This window comes from Bos mutus, chromosome 8 (genome assembly GCF_027580195.1).
Source record: "Bos mutus isolate GX-2022 chromosome 8, NWIPB_WYAK_1.1, whole genome shotgun sequence".
Taxonomy (NCBI): Eukaryota; Metazoa; Chordata; class Mammalia; order Artiodactyla; family Bovidae; genus Bos; species Bos mutus.
In genome coordinates this window covers 21,485,098-21,507,500 of record NC_091624.1, presented here as the reverse complement: position 1 = coordinate 21,507,500, position 22,403 = coordinate 21,485,098, and the positions used below count along the sequence as shown (strand labels likewise).

Below are 22,403 nucleotides of genomic sequence, written 5' to 3'. Positions count from 1 at the left end.
GGCAGAAATGCTGGATCAACGGCAAGCCATCGAAGATGAACTCCGTGAACACATTGAAAAACTGGAACGAAGACAGGCCACTGATGATGCCTCACTATTGATTGTCAACCGCTACTGGAGTCAGGTAGTAGCTTGTTAATTTACTCAGGTTTTGGTTTGAGCACTGTAGTTCTCCGTAGCCGTCTCTTTATTTCCAAAGTTGCTTCCTTTTGTATCTTCATAACTGTACCTCCTCTGCTCTAGTTTGATGAAAACATCCGTATCATCCTTAAGCGTTATGATCTGGAGCAAGGTTTGGGAGACCTACTCACAGAGAGAAAAGCCCTTGTTGTGCCCGAGCCAGAACCAGACTCTGATAGCAATCAAGAACGGAAAGATGACCGAGAGAGAGGTGGGTGTTCGTGACAAGTTTATCGCTGCATGCTTTCTGGGTGTTTGAAGTAGGGCTTCGCTTTGAGGCCCTCCATCTGAGGGGAAAAAGTAGATTTTGATATTTGCAGTTTTATAATTTTAGGGGCTTCTTTTTTCCCCCTGTGTCCTCAGGGGAAGGGCAAGAGCCAGCTTTCTCTTTCCTTGCTACTTTGGCCAGCAGTTCCAGTGAAGAGATGGAATCTCAGCTGCAGGAGCGCGTGGAGTCCTCCCGCCGAGCGGTGTCCCAGATTGTGACCGTCTATGATAAACTGCAAGAAAAGGTGGAGCTCTTATCACGGAAGCTGAACAGTGGAGGTGAGGCAAAACCCGGGAGACGGGGAGCAGAGGGGGAGGAATAGGAACTCACCTTTGTGTGTGAGTTTGTAGTTTTCAAACTTACACATTATTATTATTTTCAAACTTATATCTTTATTTTTTTTAAGATTTTTTATTTTTATTATTTTTTTTGAATCTGAAAAATATTTTAATAATTTTAAAGGATAAGTTGGGTTTATGAAAGGAATCTGAGAATATTATATACCCACAGGACATTTTGTCTTGCACAAATAACAAAGTATTAAATGTAATGCTTTTAATATCACTTTTTATGCCAACCTTTTCTTGAAACAGTAGAATTATAAAAAAAAAAAAAAAATTAGAAGGGCAAAGTTAATGTCCACTTGTAACCAGCTGTGCTTTCTTTTTTTTTTTTTTTAATTTAAATTTATTTATTTTAATTGGAGGCTAATTACTTTACAATATTGTATTAGTTTTGCCATACATCAACATGAATCCGCCACAGGTGTACATGTGTTCCCCTTCCTGAACCCCCCTCCCATCTCCCTCCCCGTACCATCCCTCTGGGTCATCCCAGTGCACCAGCCCCAAGCATCCTGTATCCAGCATCCAACCTGGACTGGTGATTCATTTCTTATATGATACTATACATGTTTCAATGCCATTCTCCCAAATCATCCCACCCTCTCCCTTTCCCACAGAGTCCAAAAGACTGTTCTATACATCTGTGTCTCTTTTGCTGTCTCGCATACAGGGTTATTGTTATCATCTTTCTAAATTCCATATATATGTGTTAGTATACCGGAGAAGGCAGTGGCAACCCACTCCAGTACCCTTGCCCGGAAAATCCCGTGGACGGAGGAGCCTTGTGGGCTGCAGTCCATGGGGTCGCTAGGAGTCGGATGTGACTGAGTGATTTCACTTTCACTTTTCACTTTCATGCATTGGAGAAGGAAATGGCAACCCACTCCAGTGTTCTTGCCTGGAGAATCCCAGGGACGGGGGAGCCTGGTGGGCTGCCGTCTCTGGGGTCGCACAGAGTCGGACACGACTGAAGCGACTTAGCAGCAGTATACTGTATTGGTGTTTTTCTTTCTGGCTTACTTTACTCTGTATAATAGGCTCCAGTTTCATCCACCTCATTAGAACTGATTCAAATGTATTCTTTTTGATGGCTGAGTAATACTCCATTGTGTATAGTAATACTCCATTGTGTATATGTACCACAGCTTTCTTATCCATTCGTCTGCTGATGGACATCTAGGTTGCTTCCATGTCCTGGCTATTATAAACAGTGCTGCGATGAACATTGGGGTACACATGTCTCTTTCAGTTCTGGTTTCCTCAGTGTGTATGCCCAGCAGTGGGATTGCTGGATCATAAGGCAGTTCTATTTCCAGTTTTTTAAGGAATCTCCACACTGTTCTCCATAGTGGCTGTACTAGTTTGCATTCCCACCAACAGTGTAAGAGGGTTCCCTTTTCTTTACACCCTCTCCAGCATTTATTGCTTGTAGACTTTTGGATAGCAGCCATTCTGACTGGCGTGAAATGTTACCTCATTGTGGTTTTGATTTGCATTTCTCTGATAATGAGTGATGTTGAGCATGTTTTCATGTGTTTGTTAGCCCTCTGTATGTCTTCTTTGGAGAAATGTCTATTTAGTTCTTTGGCCCACTTTTTGATTGGGTCGTTTATTTTTTCTGGAATTTAGCTGCAGGAGTTGCTATATCTTTATTTTTAATTAAATGTCTTAAAGTCAGTTTTAATCTGTTCTTGTTTTTTGTTTTTCTGTTATCTCTTGTTATTTTCAAACAAAGTTGGCTCAGGTTTTAGAATTGTTAGATGTCAATGTTTAAAAAGGTAAAACAAGATACATGAATGGAAAAGTGTCTATTTGAAATAAAACTTCTATTTTATATTACTATTCAGAGTTAATGCAGAAACTTACATTTGTATAATGTAGTTAAGTACTTGTGTAGCTAGGTTGCATCTTACTAAATGTCCTGACTTCATGCTTTAAATAATAATCATGGCCTAGTTGTAATATTTTAATTTCTCTGATTGTCATTAAGATGTTTAACCTTTCATTTCTGAGAGAGATACTTCAAATATAATGGCGGTTGAATCACTGGCTGGGAAAAACAAGAATTTTCTTACTCTGTAATTTTGTTTTTAAAGATACTTAGGCCAAGTTAATCAATAGAATTAGAAGGAGAGGCATATTAAGGACTTGGTAAAATTTTGTGCTCAAAAGTTTGTTTTGTTTTTCTAATAGTGTGTGTGTTTCTGTATTTTATTATTTATAACGGATACTTGTTTTAAGATATACAAATCAGAAGTCACAAAAGTCCTCCCATCTTACTTTTCCAGAGATAGCCGTTGTAAATAGTAGTATTTGTGTCCTCCCAGACTTTTGTGCTCATATATTATATCTACTTTGTGTGTTCCCAGCTATGTCTCTTGGTGCACTGTCTTGCCTTACTCTTTGTTTCTCCATTTTCTTGCCCTGTTTCTGGTGTCTAGTTGGAGCTTATATAATGGTGAATGAATGGCTATAAATCTTCCCTGTCATCTAATGCAAGCTGAGTTGTATGTTACTTCTTTCTCCCTTAGCTCTACTTGAATAGTTAGGACGTATTATTAAACAATATGCACATGGATATACCATAATGCATAATAGATATGGTATATCCATGTGCATATTATATCAGACAGAATGCCATATGCAGAGGCTGTCTCATTGATAAACTTGATTTTATAAATGAATATCAAGAAAGGAATTACTGTGTTTAAAAAGGAGCTAAAAAGAATGGTGCATTAAATGGTACTTTAAAATTATGCCTTTTGGTGGCATGCATTTTAAGGTAGAGGTCAAGTTAAAAAGTAAAAACATTCAGTACAAGTTACAAACTGCTAAGTTGCTATTATTTATAACATGAAAGATGGTTGCCATCGATTAGCTGAATGTTCTAATAGACAAAGATGTGTGAAGTGTGAATTGTATCATCAACTCTAACTTTTGGCGGTTCATTTTTCCCTCATGTTTATTTGGCCCTTGATTCAATAGAGTTGCATTTATTAGCTTGTTTATTAAGTCACTAAATATTTATTGAGCTCTTATTATATTCTGGGCCCTGTTCTCAATATCTTAGGGTATTAAGAGGACTAAAATTCATCCCCAACTTCTTACCTTAGGTTTTGAATCAGAATCACTCTTGAGAGTTTTTGGCCCTAGTCCTAGGTAAGTATCTAATTTTAAAGGTTCTCCAGGTGATGTAGGTAATCTTGGTTGAAAACTGTGAAAACTACCACATGACTGACCTGTGTTACATTTCTAAGAGTGATGCCAGTTTTACTTCCTGATAACTGTCTCTAAGGTCAGTATATGACCTGAGAGTATCAGGTCAGTATCACCTGAGAGGATTCCAGCTATAGTATTTATGACTCTAATTTTAAGCATACTAATTTGATATGTTAAGTTCTATAGGTGTACTTCCTTCTTTGTAAATAACACTATACATTTCAATTCTTGAGCCTCCAGAGTACATCTAGCATAGTATTCCAGAATATGATAAGTAATCCTATGCTTTTTATTCTTCATGATTTTATAGATGCCCATTTGAACAGTGAAATTGCTGTTCTCTGCTGTGCCCTTCCCTTCTCTGCCAATAGAGAGAGGCTTCATGTCACTATTAGTGAATACTAGGAATTTGTGATTGGAGAAGGCGATGGCACCCAACTCCAGTACTCTTGCCTGGAAAATCCCGTGGGCGGAAGAGCCTGGTAGGCTGCAGTCCATGGGGTCGCAGAGTCAGACACGACTGAGCAACTTCACTTTGACTTTTCACTTTCATGCATTGGAGAAGGAAATGGCAACCCGCTCCAGTGTTCTTGCCTGGAGAATCCCAGGGACAGCAGAGCCTGGTGGGCTGCCGTCTATGGGGTCGCACAGAGTCGGACACGACTGAAGCGACTTAACAGCAGCAGCAGCAGCAGCAGGAATTTGTGATAGCCTTAGAAAACAGAATTTTACCACTATTAAGTCTGAGACTGATTAGAGATACTCTGTCTTGTCTGCAAGTCTAAAATGCAGTTTTTTGGGGTGACCATTCCTTATCTGAATAAAGTTATAGGACACCCTCCATTTTTTTTCACAAGGCATTTTGGTTTCATAGAAAAGGATGGGCGTTAGGTGAGCTTGCCTCTGTCTAACTCTGCAGAAGCACAAGGTTGACTGGTTTTCTTAAGCAAGGGCTTTAATAAGGACTGAGCCCTCTAAGCAAGCCTGGGTACTTAATCTGTCATGGGAAGATCTTAAAAGCCAGCTGTTAAGTTTCCAGGAAAGTGAAGTGAGCTGGCACATGAATGCTTTGGCGGGATAGACAGTTGTAAAATGTGACACCATAGCTGCTAAACTAAAATACAGTTCTTCTCCCTCAGACAGTCTGATGGTGGAGGAAGCAGTGCAGGAGCTGAATTCCTTCCTTGCACAAGAGAACACGAGGCTGCAAGAACTGACAGACCTCCTTCAGGAGAAGCATTGCACCATGTCTCAGGAGGTACTTGACCAGAAAGGAGGTGGCGGTTTCCAGTGGGCTGTGCCAGGTGTTGACTCAGAGTACTAAGTGCTCTACAGGTCATCTTACTCTGGAAAGCCTGCTTTGATATTTTGAAGGGCAGGTTAAAGCAACCAACTCTGAGAAATCAAAGCCTGAGGAAAGGTTTAAGGGAAGGAAGGAATCAAATGTTTCTCTTTGACTTTGTTTAAATAGACATTATAGGATTTTAGTTTTTAGGAAGAATTGCCATCATGAAGTTTTGCAAAACAACACACTAAACCCCCAAATATGAAACTAGTCCAAAAGACCATGTACAGTGTTACTGAGGAATGGGTTGGTAGAAATTTAAACAGTAGGAAATACTGCATTTATGACGATGTACGAACTTGAGAAATGTGGGTTTTTAGTCCAAACTTGGACACACATAGGGCCATAAGCAAACTGTGTCAAGATTTGGGTATTTATATAAAATGACTAAGACACAGTGGTGATAAGCCTTGTGCTGAAATTTGACCTACCTTAGTTGGGCCACCCAACTCTTATGCTTATAAGTTAATAGTTACCATGTATTTAGTGCCTGGCACTTAAGTACTTTATGAGTATTATCACCCATAGTCAAATAACTCTCATCTCATTGCTAAGGAAACACTTTCAGAGAAATTGGTGACTGGTCTGAGAGCATATAGCCAGAAAGTGATTGGACTGTGACTCAGATGTCAGTCTGTTTAACTTAAAAGCCCATGTTCTTCATTATACCCTGTTTCTGAAACTCCAGTGCCAAGGTACACCCTGGGCTGGTTGCATGGGAATCATCTGGGAAGTTTAATAATATTTCTCATCAACCTTCAAAGGGGTTATAGTATAGTGGTCCTTATAAAGAAATTGGATTGTAGTAAAAAAAAATAGTATAACTTTCATGTTTTAAGGTATAAACTAGGTGCTGCCAAGATGAGAAGGTCTTCCTTTACCAGCCCTTTCCCAAATCTTAGCAATACTAAGCTGGAGAGGCACAGTGCTTTGCTCAGCTGACCTGATGTCCATGATGGCTCTCGTGGCTGGCTGTTGATACAGCCTGTCAGCTAAGAACTCTCCTCAGTTGTCCACTGGAGTGTGGCCTCCCCATCATGGCTGTTTCAGGGTAGTTGGACTTCTTATGTGGCAATTGGCTTCTCCTGAGAGGAAGAGAATTAGTGCTTGAAGAATACCAGGCAGAATCTGCATGGCCTTTCAGACATCTTGAAGTTATGTAGCATCATTTCCACTGTGTCACCAAAGTTGACCCAGATTCATCAAGTGGGGACATTGACCTCACCTGCTGTTGGGAGGACCGTCAAAGAATTTTGGGGCCATATTTTAAAACTAACACAAGGATATGTATAGATTGATGTGAAAGGTGTGAGTTTGATGATGAGAGTATTAAACAGCACTAGCTATGTATGGCTCCTAAATAAGCAGAGAACAACATAGATTTTTGTATCTTTATAGCATCTAATTCTAGATTGCCCTGGGGTCAGCTTGAAAAAGAGAATGGAAGTTTTCCTTTCATTCTCTTTGGATTATCATTTGTGAGAATGTGGGGAGGGAAGGTTGATGGTAAAGATAACTGTCTTTTCTAAATAAATCTTTGAATTTTTATCTCCTAAAATATTTGTCTGGTAAAATGAAGGATGTTCTCTTTTACCTCTTAAAAAACACATATTTTCTGATGGGTTTGTGGTCTGTATAGGGAAATGGTGCATCTCAGAGGTAGAAAAATTAAATCTTAGGTAGTCTTTTCCTTGCGAGAGTTCTTAGAGACTTCTACAGTTTTCCTGATTGTGACTAATCCAGAACTGTTGAAAGAACCTGTGATTTCAGTTTCATGCTCATATGTTGGAAAGAAAGGGAATTATCTTTTACTTATATCTTTTCTATGCAGTAAACGGCTAATTCTGTGGGATTTGGGATTTAAGGCATTCCTTTTCTAACTTGGTCTTATTTTCGGTATATTTTTCTGAACACCTGTCTTTGGGATGTAGTTTTCCAAGTTGCAGAGTAAAGTGGAGACAGCTGAGTCACGAGTGTCTGTCCTGGAGTCCATGATCGATGACCTGCAGTGGGATATTGACAAAATTCGAAAGCGGGAACAGCGACTTAACCGACACTTAGCAGAAGTCTTAGAACGGGCAAGTGCTGTTTTATTCATAGTTTGAAGACTGGAATCGTTTTAAGGAGTCTACTCAGAAGGGATGGGCTTGGATAATATTAATAGTACTTGAGGACAAACAGGCTCCTTTGAAAGTACTTTGGTTATCAGACTAAAATTCTAGGGTCTCTCACTAAAGAATCTTTGTCTTCTCCGTAGGTAAATTCAAAAGGTTATAAAGTGTACGGTGCAGGGAGCAGCCTCTACGGTGGTACAATCACCATCAACGCCCGGAAGGTAAAATCAGCGACGCCCTCAGAATGTGTGTTTTTGACCTGGTGTCAGGTATTGCCTGTCTCAGTGGTGAAGAATCCCCCTGCCAATGCAGGAGATGTGGGTTTGATCCCCAGGTAGGGAAGATTCCCTGGAGAAGGAAGTGCAACCCACTCCAGTATTCTTGCTTGGGAAATCTCTTGGACAGAGGAACCTAGCAAGCTATAGTCCAAAGGGGTAGAAAAAGTCAGATACTACTTAGCATCTCAACAGCAGCAGCAGCAGCAGCAGGTGTTGTTAGGTACTTAGGATTGTGTTCACAAGTTCACAAGTAACAGTGTGGGTTTTTACTAGAAGAGTGGATCAGTGGAGATGGGAGCTTAGGAATGGGAATGATTTAGAAATTCCTTTTCTTTAGTCTCATTTTGCCATTTCCTCCTTTTCTCCAGTTTGAGGAAATGAATGCGGAGCTTGAAGAGAACAAAGAGTTGGCTCAGAACCGTCACTGTGAGCTGGAGAAACTTCGGCAAGACTTCGAGGAGGTCACTTCACAAAATGAAAAACTGAAGGTAGGAGACACAGCTCTGAGGGGCAGTGAAATAAAACTCCTTGCTGATCACCTCACATTTATGAAGCGTAACATAAAGCATCATAATTTACGAGGGAAGAGAAAAATAGAAGTTTTGTTGCTGTATCTATTTGGTTATATAGTTACTTAATATTTATACCCTGCCTTGTTCTGAAAAGGATTTAAAGCGGCCTTCAAAGGTACATTGACTAAATCAATGCTCTAATGTAGGACCTTTGAGAAAAATGAGGAGTAGGGTAAACTAGGGTGATGATCCAAAATGGATTTTTAAAATGGGGCTTGTATACAAGACATACGCGTATGTACTTGCTTCTGGCCACTCCCAGGTCACTTCTGCCAGATTGCACCACAGGATTCAGCCCTGCAGTTTCTAACTGCCAAAACAGAGACGGAACTGTGGGCAGTGATCCTGACCACAGGATCAGATGGTCAGTTGATTTTCACACCTGCCCATTAGAATTTTCTCTCATGGTTCTTGGGTGGAAGAAAATGGATTCCTAAAGTCTTCCCACCACTCTTTCAGTTGCAACCACTTGTCTTTTATAATTTAATACGTTTCTAAGTAAATACATGCATAAAGATGTTTGAACTGAAAAAATAAAAAACAGAACACAAACAGCCCGAGTTGAATCTGTTGAAGTGTTAGAATAATTTAACAGTTGCTTAGAAGAAGCATAAGTATTTTTGATACAATATCAAAAGTAGTTTTCTTTGTGACTGTCTACAAAGAGAACAAATTAGAGACCAATGTCCTCACCTATCTTCTTAAATATCCTGACAAATTTCATAGTGCTCTTCTCTGTCCCTAGAGCTGACTGATTTCACAGATCTCTTCTAGTGTCCTTGGACACATAGTGTACAGCATGTATCAATTAAAACAGTCGTCAGGTGGAAGGATGCAGGCATCAGGTACTACCTCTTGGAGTATCTAAATTAATTTGGGGTAGATTCTATGTCACCAGAGGAATAGGTAGATGTATTTCACAAAGTTTGCCTCAGATGCACAGGACATCAGAGACTTTAAGATTTTTATTTCCTGGCTAGCATCCTAGATTCTGCTTCTGACTTTTCTTTTCTTTGGGCACTCCTAAGGTGGAATTACGGAGCGCAGTGGAGGAAGTGGTCAAGGAGACTCCAGAATATCGCTGCATGCAGTCACAGTTCTCCGTGCTGTACAACGAGAGTCTGCAGTTGAAAGCACACTTGGATGAGGCTCGGACCCTGCTTCATGGCACCAGGGGAACCCACCAACGTCAGGTGGAGCTCATTGAGGTAACAGCCTAGCTTTTCCTTCTGTGTATAAGCTTTCTCTCTCATAAATTTTATGATTTTACTCTTTCTTGCTCAGTTAATTTTTCATTCATTCAGCAAACATCTATAGAGTGGCTGTAGGTCTTTACTCTGGTAGATGGTTGGCTCTCCTGCCGTCAAGGATCATACAGTCATGTGGGGAGAGTAGTGTCCAGTAGAATGCAGTGTGGTGCAATGAGCATGTCCAAAACATGCAGTGATAAGGGAGACAGAGCATCTGATAGACTGTGGACCTGCCCTGATTCCGCTTGCCAAAGTGGAGTGTGAATCTTAAGGATAAATACAAGCTTACCGGTAGATAGAAAAAGGGGAAAGGTTTTAAAAAAATAGTTTAGTGTGGCTGAAGTCTTATGTGCGTGGGGGAGAACAGTATATAGAAGCGCATGGCTATGTAAATAATTTTTTTTCAAGGCAGAAACTTTGATTTATGTGTTCACTTCTGCATTTTCCTTAGCCTTTAAGTTTATGTTTCTGGTAGTTGGTCGTTTACTATATGTCTGCCAAATGAATTTAATATATCTTACTTGACTATTGATAAATTCTTTAATTCTCCAACTAAATTGTAATACTCTCAGACTTAGGAGCCATTTGCTATATTTCTTGAGTCTCCTGCCAGTTCTCAAATCAGTATTGTGCAGCTCTCTGGTACTCACTAAGTGTTGATTGAATGTATTGATTAAATTGGAATGAATCCCTCTTTTCTTGATATTTTCTTTTTTTCTTCTTAGACCCTTATAGGTCAAATTTAGGAAACATAGTCCTAGAACATGGTGACATTGCCTCATTCTGATAAGAATGTTTGGTTCCTTTTTCTGTGTGTAGCGAGATGAGGTTAGTCTTCATAAGAAGCTGAGGACGGAAGTAATCCAGCTGGAAGATACACTGGCCCAGGTCCGCAAGGAGTATGAGATGCTGAGGATAGAATTCGAGCAGACCCTTGCTGCCAATGAACAAGCAGGTACCGGTACCCTGGCTCCACCCTGCGGCTTTGCTGCACATGCCTTCCTTGAAAGACAGCATGGTCACCAGGATTTTTAGCACTAACTTGGAGCTCAGGAGTCCTAAAGAACTTGAATTCTGTCATTCATTTTGGTGTTCAGGCGGGGTGCTTGTGTTTTAACTCAAGTTGGTCAGTTTTGTTTCCATCTTCCGAGAAGGAATTTTCCTTTTGACAATTCTTCTGTTTCTTGGAAGTTCCTCATGTGTTCTGCACTTTCTTTCCTCGTGCCTTTGCCCTTGTCACCAGGGCTTCCCTGGTGGCTCAGATGGTAAAGCGTCTGTCTGCAATGCAGGAGACCCGGGTTCGATCCTGGGTTGGGAAGATCCCCTGGAGAAGGAAATGGCAGCCCACTCCAGTATTCTTGCCTGGAAAATCCCATGGACAGCGGAGCCTGGTAGGCTACTGTCCATGGGGTTGCAAGGAGTCAGACACGGCTGAGCGACTTCACTTCATTTCACTTCACTTGCCCTTGTCACAGTTCTTCCTAACTTTGCTGATGCTGTATTTAAGGCCCCATAAACCGGGAGATGCGCCACCTCATCAGTAGCCTCCAGAATCACAACCACCAGCTGAAAGGGGAGGTCCTAAGGTATAAGCGGAAACTGAGAGAAGCCCAGTCTGACCTGAACAAGGTAATAATCAGGAGGAGCAGGATAAGTATTATTTACAGCTATGTCTGCAAAGCTGTCTTGGGGTGAGGAGAACAGTGTGGTCACTGTAACTGTGTGTGCTGCCTTCCTTCCTCTGCCCTCCCAGACTCGGCTGCGCAGTGGCAGTGCCCTCCTGCAGTCTCAGTCCAGTACTGAGGACCCTAAGGACGAGCCTGCAGAGCTAAAACAGGATTCTGAGGACTTAGCCACCCAGTCTGCTGCATCGAAGGCATCTCAGGAGGAGGTCAACGAAATTAAGTCCAAACGCGATGAGGAAGAGCGAGAACGAGAAAGGAGGGAGAAAGAGAGGGAGCGAGAAAGAGAGCGGGAGAAGGAGAAGGAGCGAGAACGAGAGAAGCAGAAACTAAAAGAGTCAGAAAAAGAGAGAGAGTCTGCTAAGGATAAAGAGAAAGGGAAACATGATGATGGAAGGAAAAAGGAAGCGGAAATTATCAAACAATTGAAGATTGAACTCAAGTAAGAGCAATGTTTTTAGAGTAACTGTTTCTGACTCTAAAGTGAAGGTTAGAACGTTATACTTGAATAAGCATGGCTTATTCAATAATTGTAATATTTTCATTGTAACCAAGTGTACAGTTAGTGTGGTCTCAGTTCTTGATCAAGTGTACAACTTCAGTGGCCTGCATGGCTATTGTATAGTCTGGTTCAGTGATCAGGTCTCAGTAAACCCTGTTGTTGCAGCCTTATTCCTCGTAAATCCAAATTAAGGAAAAGGGTGTCATGATTGAGATAACACTCTAACACTCATGAGAATTGTTGGAAATTACTGCTGTTTACTAGATTTGGGCAAATTGTTGGCATTCATTATAATTTAAATTATAATAGGTGGAATATGTATGGCTATAACTTGAACAGTATTGATCTCTTTGATGGTGAAGTATTTGTGTATATATCACATTTAAAGAGATTTCTAGGAAGTTTACTGCTGCAGGCACCGAAACAGTAAGACAGACCTTTGAGTCAAGAAACACTGCCATACCATCCCTGTGAGTCGTCCCAGTGCACCAGCCCCAAGCATCCAGTATTGTGCATCGAACCTGGACTGGCGACTTGTTTCATATATGATATTAAACATGTTATGTTGATATATGGCAAAACCAATACAATATTGTAAAGTTAAAAAATAAAATTAAAAAAAAAAAAAAAAACACTGCCATAACCTCACATATCGCCCCCTCTTCCTCCTGCACAACCAGGAACTTTGCTGGTAGAACTGGTTCCTTCTTGCTCTGCATTGGTCATAGTTGAGTCTTTATTGATGTTTGGATTAGAGGGACTGCTGTCCCCAAAACGTTCAAAAAGGATTGTTAAGAGGTTTGAAAGTTTAGTAAGATAAAGTTTTAGTCTTTAACTGATGGTCAATCACTCAGCTGTCAAATCTAGGATTAGTGGTATATTTTAAACTGAATTTTCTCCTTTTTTTCTCTTTCCCTCTTGCTGTCCTTGAGGCCGAGTTGTTGTTTTTGTTGTTTTTCTCAAGTGTGGTATCAGAATCATCTGAGTGATTTACTTAAAGTACATTCTTGGACCCATCCCAGACCTGCAGAATCTCAGTTCCTAAGAGTGGGGCCCCAGACCTTGGCCTGTTTAAGAAGTGCCACAGGTGCTCATCTTACAACTTGATGGTGGTGAATTCGGTCTGAAGGGAGAAATGATTCCTTTATACAACTTACTTTTCTATACTTTCTGAGTGTGTCCAGAAGTCTCCTAATTGTCTTTGCAAAAGTTTTGTCTTTTAGCTGTGTTGTATAAAGTGTAAAATAGAACTGTTTAAGATATTTCACTCAATTCAAAATTCCCTTGATCTGATGCCCTTTGTTTTCTCATTATACCATTCCTCTCTGCCACCCTTATCCTAGGAAAGCACAGGAGAGCCAAAAGGAGATGAAACTGTTGCTGGATATGTACCGCTCTGCCCCAAAGGAGCAGAGAGACAAGGTTCAGCTGATGGCAGCAGAGAAGAAGTCTAAGGCAGAGGTAACCTGGTCTGCCGTTAACTGTCATTCTGATTGAAATCTTCATTTGTGGGATTTTCCTTTACACTTCTGAAGGTTGTAGTTTCTTTATCTTTAAAGTTAGAGTTTAAAACTTGGCAGCATTTTCTTCCCTTTTGAAGACCATCTAAAATAGAGATTTCCAGATTTTCCATCAGAAAATTATGGGGAATAGGAGTAGCCTTTTCAAACTTTTTGCTCCCCTATATGCCATATAAATCATGGTAATACTGACTTTCTTCTTCTGATTACTTTTGGAAAGAATGCCTTATGCTTTTAAAATTTGGGAGCCTAGAGAAAAAGGGTGAAATTACTATTTTAAAAGAAAGTACATCTGCAGTTCTCCAGAATGCTGCTTGTAGAAGCATGTGATATTGGAATGGAGTGGTATTAAAGCAGGGCTGTGATGTAGTGCACTAATGTATCGTTTGTCTCCTTTCACAGTTCTGTAAAGGTTCTTTTGGTGTTTATGGGCCCTCTATCTGTGCACAGATTGAATTGATTTTTGAAATTGTGTGACAGCTTTTTTGTTTTTCTTTTTGTGTGATTCCTTTCCTCCTATAGTTGGAAGATTTAAGACAAAGACTCAAGGATCTGGAGGATAAGGAGAAAAAAGAGAATAAGAAAATGGCTGATGAAGATGCCTTAAGAAAGATCCGGGCAGTAGAGGAGCAGATAGAATACCTCCAGAAGAAGCTGGCCATGGCCAAGCAGGTGGGTGTACTTTTTTTATTTAACGAGCTTTTTAAAGTAAGTTTTGCTTTTTAAGTAAGTAATTGACAGTGAAATTTGCCCTGTCATTCCAGGGGTTTTTTTTGTTTAATATTTTTTTTTTCTCTTATGTATTTGCTTGTTTGTTTTTACATTGAAGTCTCTCATCATTTAGTTACTTTGGTGTATTTGAGAAGAAGGAAATTTACTCTTATTTTCTGATGGATAGCCAGTTGTTCAGAAACTGTTTATTGAGGAATCTGTCCTTTTTTGCTGATCTGGAATCAGGGGATGTAATGAATATATAAAATTTTATACACATTATGGTTATGTGAAACTAAGAAATACATGTTCCCCAAATAGTTTACAAATAAATAACTCATATATTAACTGTGGTGGTTTCTGAGTCACAGCACTTGTCCCCTTCTCAAGGGAATGTATATTTCTTTATTTTTAAGTCCTAGTGAATTTACTAACATACCAAAAATGGTTAGAAAAATCATATATCTGCATAAATAGACTGAAGTACACATAGGTGTTTAATATGTGTGAAAAAAAGAGTTTTAACTCAACAGAATCAGTTCAGTTCAGTTCAGTCGCTCAGTCGTGTCCGACTCTTTGCGACCCCATGAATCACAGCACGCCAGGCCTCCCTGTCCATCACCAACTCCCGGAGTTCACCCAGACTCACGTCCATCGAGTCAGTGATGCCATCCAGCCATCTCATCCTCTGTCGTCTCCTTCTCCTCCTGCCCTCAATCTTTCCCAGCATCAGGGTCTTTTTGAGTGAGTCAGCTTTTCACATCAGTTAGCCAGAGTATTGGGGTTTCAGCTTCAGCATCACTCCTTCCAATGAAAACCCAGGAGTGATCTCCTTTAGGATGGACTGTTTGGATCTCCTTGCAGTCCAAGAGACTCTCAAGAGTCTTCTCCAATACCACAGTTAAAAAGCATCAATTCTTTGGCACTCAGCTTTCTTTATAGATACATGACTACTGGAAAAACCATAGCCTTGACTAGACGGACCTTTGTTGACAAAATAATGCCTCTGCTTCTTAATATGCTGTCTAGGTTGGTCTGTATTCCTAGGGCTAACCTAGTGACTAAGAACTAAGCTTCTTAAAAACTGTCTCTCCCTGTCACTTGGTTATTTCCAGATTAATAGTTGGCACATTTAATTTCCTGTGTGCACTTTGGAGTTAGAAGATTTTATTAAAATGAAGGTTCTTCTTTCTTATTTTAGGAAGAAGAAGCTCTCCTCTCTGAGATGGACGTCACAGGCCAGGCCTTTGAAGATATGCAGGAGCAAAATATCCGTTTGATGCAGCAGCTGAGGGAGAAGGATGATGCAAACTTCAAGCTCATGTCAGAGCGTATCAAATCCAATCAGATCCATAAGCTGCTGAAAGAAGAGAAGGAGGAGCTGGCAGACCAAGTTTTGACTCTGAAGACTCAGGTAACTAGAATGAATAAAGCTTTTCAGAATCCTGTTGAAATAGGGTGTTTTCTACGTGAAAATACATGTAAAAGGATGATTATTTTTTTTATTTTTTTTTATTTTTTTATTCTTCCAATTTTATTTTATTTTTAAACTTTACATAATTGTATTAGTTTTGCCAAATATCAAAATGAATCCGCCACAGGTATACATGTGTTCCCCATCCCGAACCCTCCTCCCTCCTCCCTCCCCATACCATCCCTCTGGGCCGTCCCAGTGCACCAGCCCCAAGCATCCAGCATCATGCATCGAACCTGGACTGGCAACTCGTTTCCTACATGATATTTTACATGTTTCATTGCCATTCTCAAAAGGATGATTATTGTGGCACTTTTTATATAGTAGGGAAAAAAACCCTAAAAACTAATGTACATGATTAGAGTGTTGGTAAATAAATTATACATCCATACAGAGGAATACAATGAACTGTTTAAACAAATGTGAATCTGCCAATACAGAAAATTGTCTAAACTATATCACTAAGGGATTCATTTGTTTATCCGTTTTGTGTTAAAAATGTGTATGTCTTTTGTGCGTGTGCCGTGTATCTTAAAAACTTACGTGCATGAAAAATGGTAAGAGTGGCTATGTGATTACCTCTGAATGTTAGGATGAGAAATTGCCATAGTCTTGCATGTAATTCAAAAGGTTCATGGATAGAATTAGTATTAGCTCGAGATTTCTAAAGAGTTTCTTTTATGGAACTGTGGATTAACAGAGCTTGGTCAGTTTTTTTTTTTTTTTCCTCTCTCTCTTTCCTGTTTGTGTTAAAATGTTCTTTTCTTTTTCTGAGGTTGATGCTCAGTTACAGGTAGTGAGGAAACTGGAAGAGAAGGAGCACCTGTTGCAGAGCAACATCGGCACAGGGGAGAAGGAGCTGGGTCTTAGGACCCAGGCCTTGGAGATGAATAAACGCAAGGTACGATGGATCACTCTGTGGTCTAATGTGATGGTTAGTCTTTGGACAAACAAATAAGTGTGACACTGGTGAAACTGCAGGTTTGCTTTATTCCTTGGGCTTGGGTATTTTTTCTCACTGCAAACAAGTGGTGATAGAGGATGTTACTTTATACCTCCCTCATAGGCAGTGGAGGCAGCCCAGCTTGCAGATGACCTCAAAGCACAGTTGGAGGTGGCTCAGAAGAAGCTACATGATTTTCAGGATGAGATTGTAGAGAACAGTGTCACCAAAGAAAAAGATATGTTCAATTTCAAACGGGCCCAGGTCAGTTGTTTTTTCTTCCCTTTTTGCCTTTTAGGGGTTTTCTGGGCTCTGAAGTGACCTGTTTTAAGAGTCACTGATCTGTTGTATGTAATTTCCTACTTAACTCCTTGAGTGACAAGACAGAGTCTGTTTTCTTCACTGAAAATTATACCTAAAGCCTATCCTGGTGCCTACCACGTAATGGGTGTGGAATCAGTACTTATTGATTTAAATGAATGAGTTAGTGAAATCGTAAAGAATTATCAGTAAAAAAATTTAGAGAATTTTAAAGTTCTACAATTTTTCTGTTTTTTGCATATCTACTGTTTCTTAGGATGCCTTTCTATCCCTAGCTGTAAATCTGTAAATTACAATCCAGTCTATCTTCTGCTTAAAATTAATTGCCTTCAAATAAAGTGGGCTATCAAGTTTTCATCATTTACCTTTTTAAAAAAATTTAATCCCTCTAAACTCTTTGACTGGATTTACACAGAACTAAATTGAATACACTTAGATACAACTGAAGTTTGGTGATAAGATTATGGTTGCTTGAAATAGCTTGTTGTTTGTAATTCTTTACATTCTTAGAAGATAATTAGACATGAAAGGACAGAAAGTCCTTTCTTTCTACAGCAGAAAGTTCAAGTTGAAGCCTTTAATTTTTCTCACAAATGGCAGGTCTGAGGGAGTAACAGTTATGCTCTCCCATCACAGGAGGACATCTCTAGACTTCGAAGGAAGCTGGAGACCACGAAGAAACCAGACAATGTACCCAAATGTGATGAGATTCTGATGGAGGAGATTAAGGACTACAAGGTTAAAAAAACTGCTTCAGTGATTTGTGTGTGTGTGTGTGGATGTTTGTGAAGGCCTACTAACAAATTAGAAGAATAAATACGGACCGTCTTTACATGAAAGTAACCAGAGAACGGTTTATCCTGGTAGTGGGGTGGGGGGTGGTGCTATTATTATCTTAGTGCTCAGTGGATTTTCTTATTGTTTGCTTCTACATGAGCCATTTGGGTCATAAACCTTTATGGTTGTTCTGACTCTGATTCCTTTTTTTTCTAGGCACGCCTGACCTGTCCGTGTTGCAACATGCGTAAAAAGGATGCTGTACTTACCAAGTGTTTTCATGTTTTCTGCTTTGAGTGTGTTAAGACCCGCTATGATACCCGCCAGCGCAAATGTCCCAAGTGTAATGCTGCCTTCGGTGCCAACGATTTCCATCGCATCTACATAGGTTGATCCAAGCCAGGAGAAGAAGAGGGGCAGGCTCCGTAGGCACTTAGTCATTAACTACCGAACTGCTACCTCCCCTCTCCTTGACTGTCATCCACAGGGCGGTGTTTCTGTCAACTCCCTTTCCTTCACAGACTGTGTCCAGGTTCTCCTCGCTAATACTTTGATGACTTCAGCTGGGGGAAAGGATTGGTAATGCCAGTCTTGGGTTTTAGAATGAATTAGAAACAAACAACTTTGTCTTCCCCACCCGCTTTATTTCCTATTTTTAGACTTTTGAACCTCTTCTTCAGGCTCCCTGTGTAACCTTGGGTTGTCCATTCCTCCTGAAGAAGTCAAATTGGTATTTGTGACACTGAGAAAGAAACAAGGAAGAGTGGAGCCGTGTGGCTGCTTGCAGTGGGTGGTGATCTTTTAGAAATAAGCTATCTGCAGGTCTGAGCAGTACTCGATCTGGACAGTAAACTTCTTGTAAACTTGGATTATAAAATGGTATCGTTATGCTCCTTATTCCTGTTTGAAGCCTTAATGAAATTTATGTCCAGGATGAGTCAGTCCACCTGCTGTTCACTAGCTGAGTACTCTATTAAGGTCAGCTGGCTTCCTTGTTACATTATTTAAATTTTGGATGTTCTACTCATCAATGTCTTTAAATTTCTTGAGGCCAGAATAATTTCAAATACTATAGCCCCCTTTCATCTTATAATGAAATCAAGATGGGAGAGGCTCGGGCACAGGACTGAGATGGTGAAGAGATCCAGTGGGTATTCTGGGAACTTGATGCAGAGAGGCCTTGGTGAGCTATGAATTACTCTCATCTGCCTCTCCACAGGGGTGGTTGTGACTCCTGCTTTCAGAAGATTCTATGTAATATTTCCGTAGGACTTTATACTCCTGCACAAGCTTCAATTAAAGCAGGATTCAGTTTGCTTTTGTGTTCATGTTTTCCTTTGAAATTTTTATATTTGTCATTATTAGTTGATTTTATACCTGCTGTTTTAGAATTAAATTCTATAGAACAGAAATAATCAACTGAGATTAAAAGACTAGCTGTGTTTAAACTATTTAGTTCTCTGATTAATTGAAGTACTTTTCTCCTGGTTGTTTTATTGGGATTGTTCTGGGGAAGGGTTATGCCTAAAAGATGGTTTATTTGACTATTTAGTTCTCTTCCATAGTTTGTTATGGGAGTAGGGGATTATGATTTGTTTTCCGGAAGGTATCAGGCTGCCTGGCACTTTAGTTTGAGAGTTCTTGAATGATAAGTTTTATGGTAACCAGCAAACCAGAGGTTTTTTTATGTCTCTGGTAAGGGGTTGTGTAAAACAGATCCCTTCTCGATCACCACATGTCCTAGAAGATGGGTAAGGGCAAATTCCGTGTCCTTTTGTGGTCACTACCTGTAATCAGCAGGACTTGCGATTAGTTCCAGACTCGTGTGGAATGAGTTAAGAAATGAGCCTGAGAAATTTTACAGCGTCATCCAAGAGGTCATGGGCCCTTCAGTCTCCCCACCCCCCTCCCCAACACACAGAGCCAGAAGGAGGTCCAGCCCTGCTCCTGGATACACGATGCATTTGCATTCATTCATAGGGCACTTTCCCCTTGCTGTTCTCTTATAGAGCAAGTGGGAGCATAAGTTTGTTGGAAGGAGAGCAAGATGACTTACTTGGGCAGCTAGCAGTTTGGGTTTGGATATTAATTGTTTATAACTCTTAGCTAGGAAAGCCAGCTGCCCAGCATCAGGGGACCACAGAGCCTGTGGAATGTTGTGGAAGAAACTGCTAGTTTCATGGGAAGCTGGATTTAGGGAAGTTCCTCTAGCTGGAAAGAGCAGGGAGCCCCTAGTCCCAACTAGCTTGATGTCCAGGCAACACAGGAGGAGCTCTTAATGTCATTTTCAGATAATGATCCGAAACTGGTGATTTGGGGCATTCTGGCTTCTCATTGAGAAAGAGGTCATTGAGTGGGCTTCAGGAATACCCACAAATTGTATACCAAATTATGTTTGTGTTGTGTCTGCATTTTTCACAGCTTTTTTCAGATCCTTAAAGGATCATAATTTCTTAAAGGAATTTTGAAACTTAACAAATCCCCAAAAGGCTAAGAATCACTGTTCTATATCCATAAGAGTTTTTTTATATCATGACTATAAATGTCAATATCAAAGATTATAGCATAAGTTTTAGAGACCCTCTTTAAAAAAAAAACATCATTTATTCTTTTTTCCTTTAGTTTTTCAACCTTGGAAATTGGCTTGGCAATTTGGACCAAAATCAGGGTTGATGTCCGCTAAGGCATATGACTGCAAGTCTTGGGAGGGTCCTACCTTCTTACCTCCTCTAAGGATCTTTTTCAAAGGTGTTTGGCTGTTTCTGCTAGTGATTGCATTCTTACATGAATTTCCACTGGGATTCCTTGGTTTGTTTGTATTGTCTGGCCAGGTCCACAAGCATCTTTACATGCCACTCGAGTGGTGAGTCTGATTTGATACCACGGGGATTCATGGAAAGATTCCAGACAATCCACAAGTGACCACTGTCTTCTTTTAGACCTACTGGGATGGTGATGATGGAAGGAAGCTATCTGCTGCTCTTGTCTATTTCTATAGTCATTGGTGGTGTGGAATGTCTAAATACTCACCCTTAAGATTTTCCCTGAGGACTGTTAATTGATAACCCAAGTATGGATGGCTCTGTCGAAAAGTTCTGACTAGTTCTTATCACAAAGGCAATCTGACTGACATAAGACCTACACTGAGAGTATGTAGAAAACTGGTAGGTTGTGTATATGTTCAACTGGGTTTATATGGTAGGAAACCCCTGACATGGAAATCACTTAAATTTTCCTACATCTCTAGTTGTTTCACCACAAGAAAGCATTAAGCTTTACTTTCTGGGGATTTCTGCCCAAGTTTGGTCTCCTTCTAACATTAGGTATTGATGTCTTATGCATAACATATTTCACAGTTACTAAAGTTAGGGCATGGAAAGAACAGTGTTTTAATAATCATTCCCAATGTCCAGCAGAGGACCTGGCACATAACATTCAGTAAAGATTTGCATGATTAAGTTAATTCAGCTCCATGTTTCTGATAACAAATCTCCAGAAGTCTGTTTTATTGGCCTAATGAGTGAATTCAAACATTCCTTTTTTCCATCTGCTTAATGGAAACAACCTTTCCTCATATATTGAAGCAATACTTCAAATCTGAATTACCCTAAAACACATGACTGCATTTTAAATTTCATTTGTGGTAATAACAAAATGAATTATAGTGAATTCTGAAACTGATACCTCTGTTGGAGGCAACCCATGATAGCAAGGGCTTCTCTTAATGTAGATTAGCCCTTTTTGAGGGAAATTTTAGACAAAATTGGAACCATAGTATATTCATATTCATGTAACAGTGATTTGCTCTGAGGGTTTCAGAATGCTGAAATCTATGGCGTGTAATGATCTGAAAGCTAGGGTATGGGAGCTGAAAGGGGACCTGAAACCATGTTCTTGGTTTAGAGATGAGGAAACTGGTCGCATTCTGCTACTCAGTTGAGTAGCAGAATCAAAATGTGACAATCAGACTTCCATCCACTGTTCTTCTTTCACCCTAAGTGGAAACCTGTACTACTAGAGTGTTTGTGATCAAGGAGATAATAAGTGAAAACACTTTCTGTGTCTTTTTGAAGTCTTTATGAAGACTTACATAAAGCCAGTGTATTTATCCTTCATAGTTCTAATTTGAATAGGGTCTCTGCCACACCCTATTCCCTGGTTCAGTGAGTTCCCATAGCATTTTGTTCTGGAGTAGAATTGAACCAGGAGGATCTTAGATTTCTCCTCGCTCACCTAACCCATTTATGCATTTGTGAAGTGCTTATTGTGATTCCAGGCACTATACCTAATACGACTTGGGTGAGTATGAACCTGCTGCTTAGCAAGTTACTGTAGGTCTCTCTACTTCAGATTCTTCATCTATAAAACAATAATTACTTTAAAGGATTGTTTTTGAGAATAAAATGAGATGATATATATAAACCATTCAGCACAGCACCTGGTACCTAGTAAATACTCAAAACAGCATTTTGCAGATAAAGTAATTGAGAGGTCAGTTTTTCTTTCTTCTACATTTTTTATTTCTAGGAAAAACAAAACTGACATTTTCTTTGGAATCTAGGCCTTGTGTATTTATCTGTGTCTGTCTCGAAGTCTACTTGTCGAGGTTAACTGATGGTCATGGCCCAGTCACTCTAGAACATCAAAAAGTTAACTTCATTTGCTCACTGCCCTACAGACAGACTAAATGCATGTGAATGACAGCCAGTTCTACCCAGTGGTGAGGAGCCTCATCTCATCCCAGATCCCTTTCAGCTTAAAATCCTTTAATGGTTCCTATGGTCTTTGGGATACAAATTCAACTTAGCACAGTGATCTTGCCTCTGCTTTTCTCTTTCTGGGCCTGTAGCTTGCCACCTACATTGTGCTTTATGTTTCTGTCATATTTAACTATTTGATGTTC

The 22,403-nt window shown here is 40.0% G+C and overlaps 1 protein-coding gene across 2 annotated transcripts in view; it reads left to right on the top strand.

The window, feature by feature from the left end:
• The window catches only part of RNF20 (ring finger protein 20), a 25,838-nt gene extending 7,023 nt beyond the window's left edge, over positions 1-18,815 (top strand). For both annotated transcript variants that reach the window (XM_005908423.3, XM_070375182.1), the window contains exons 3-20: positions 1-124; positions 244-391; positions 544-726; positions 5,151-5,269; positions 7,288-7,434; positions 7,614-7,691; positions 8,117-8,236; positions 9,349-9,528; positions 10,390-10,525; positions 11,078-11,199; positions 11,324-11,694; positions 13,098-13,215; positions 13,797-13,946; positions 15,187-15,399; positions 16,235-16,360; positions 16,526-16,666; positions 17,360-17,461; positions 17,717-18,815. The exon at positions 1-124 is cut by the window's left edge and continues 44 nt beyond it. In XM_005908423.3, coding sequence (XP_005908485.1) covers positions 1-124; positions 244-391; positions 544-726; positions 5,151-5,269; positions 7,288-7,434; positions 7,614-7,691; positions 8,117-8,236; positions 9,349-9,528; positions 10,390-10,525; positions 11,078-11,199; positions 11,324-11,694; positions 13,098-13,215; positions 13,797-13,946; positions 15,187-15,399; positions 16,235-16,360; positions 16,526-16,666; positions 17,360-17,461; positions 17,717-17,893 — 2,755 coding nt within the window. In that variant the 3' untranslated portion in view covers positions 17,894-18,815. The remainder of the gene's footprint in view (positions 125-243; positions 392-543; positions 727-5,150; positions 5,270-7,287; positions 7,435-7,613; positions 7,692-8,116; positions 8,237-9,348; positions 9,529-10,389; positions 10,526-11,077; positions 11,200-11,323; positions 11,695-13,097; positions 13,216-13,796; positions 13,947-15,186; positions 15,400-16,234; positions 16,361-16,525; positions 16,667-17,359; positions 17,462-17,716) is intronic.
• The last annotated feature ends 3,588 nt before the right edge of the window (positions 18,816-22,403 follow it).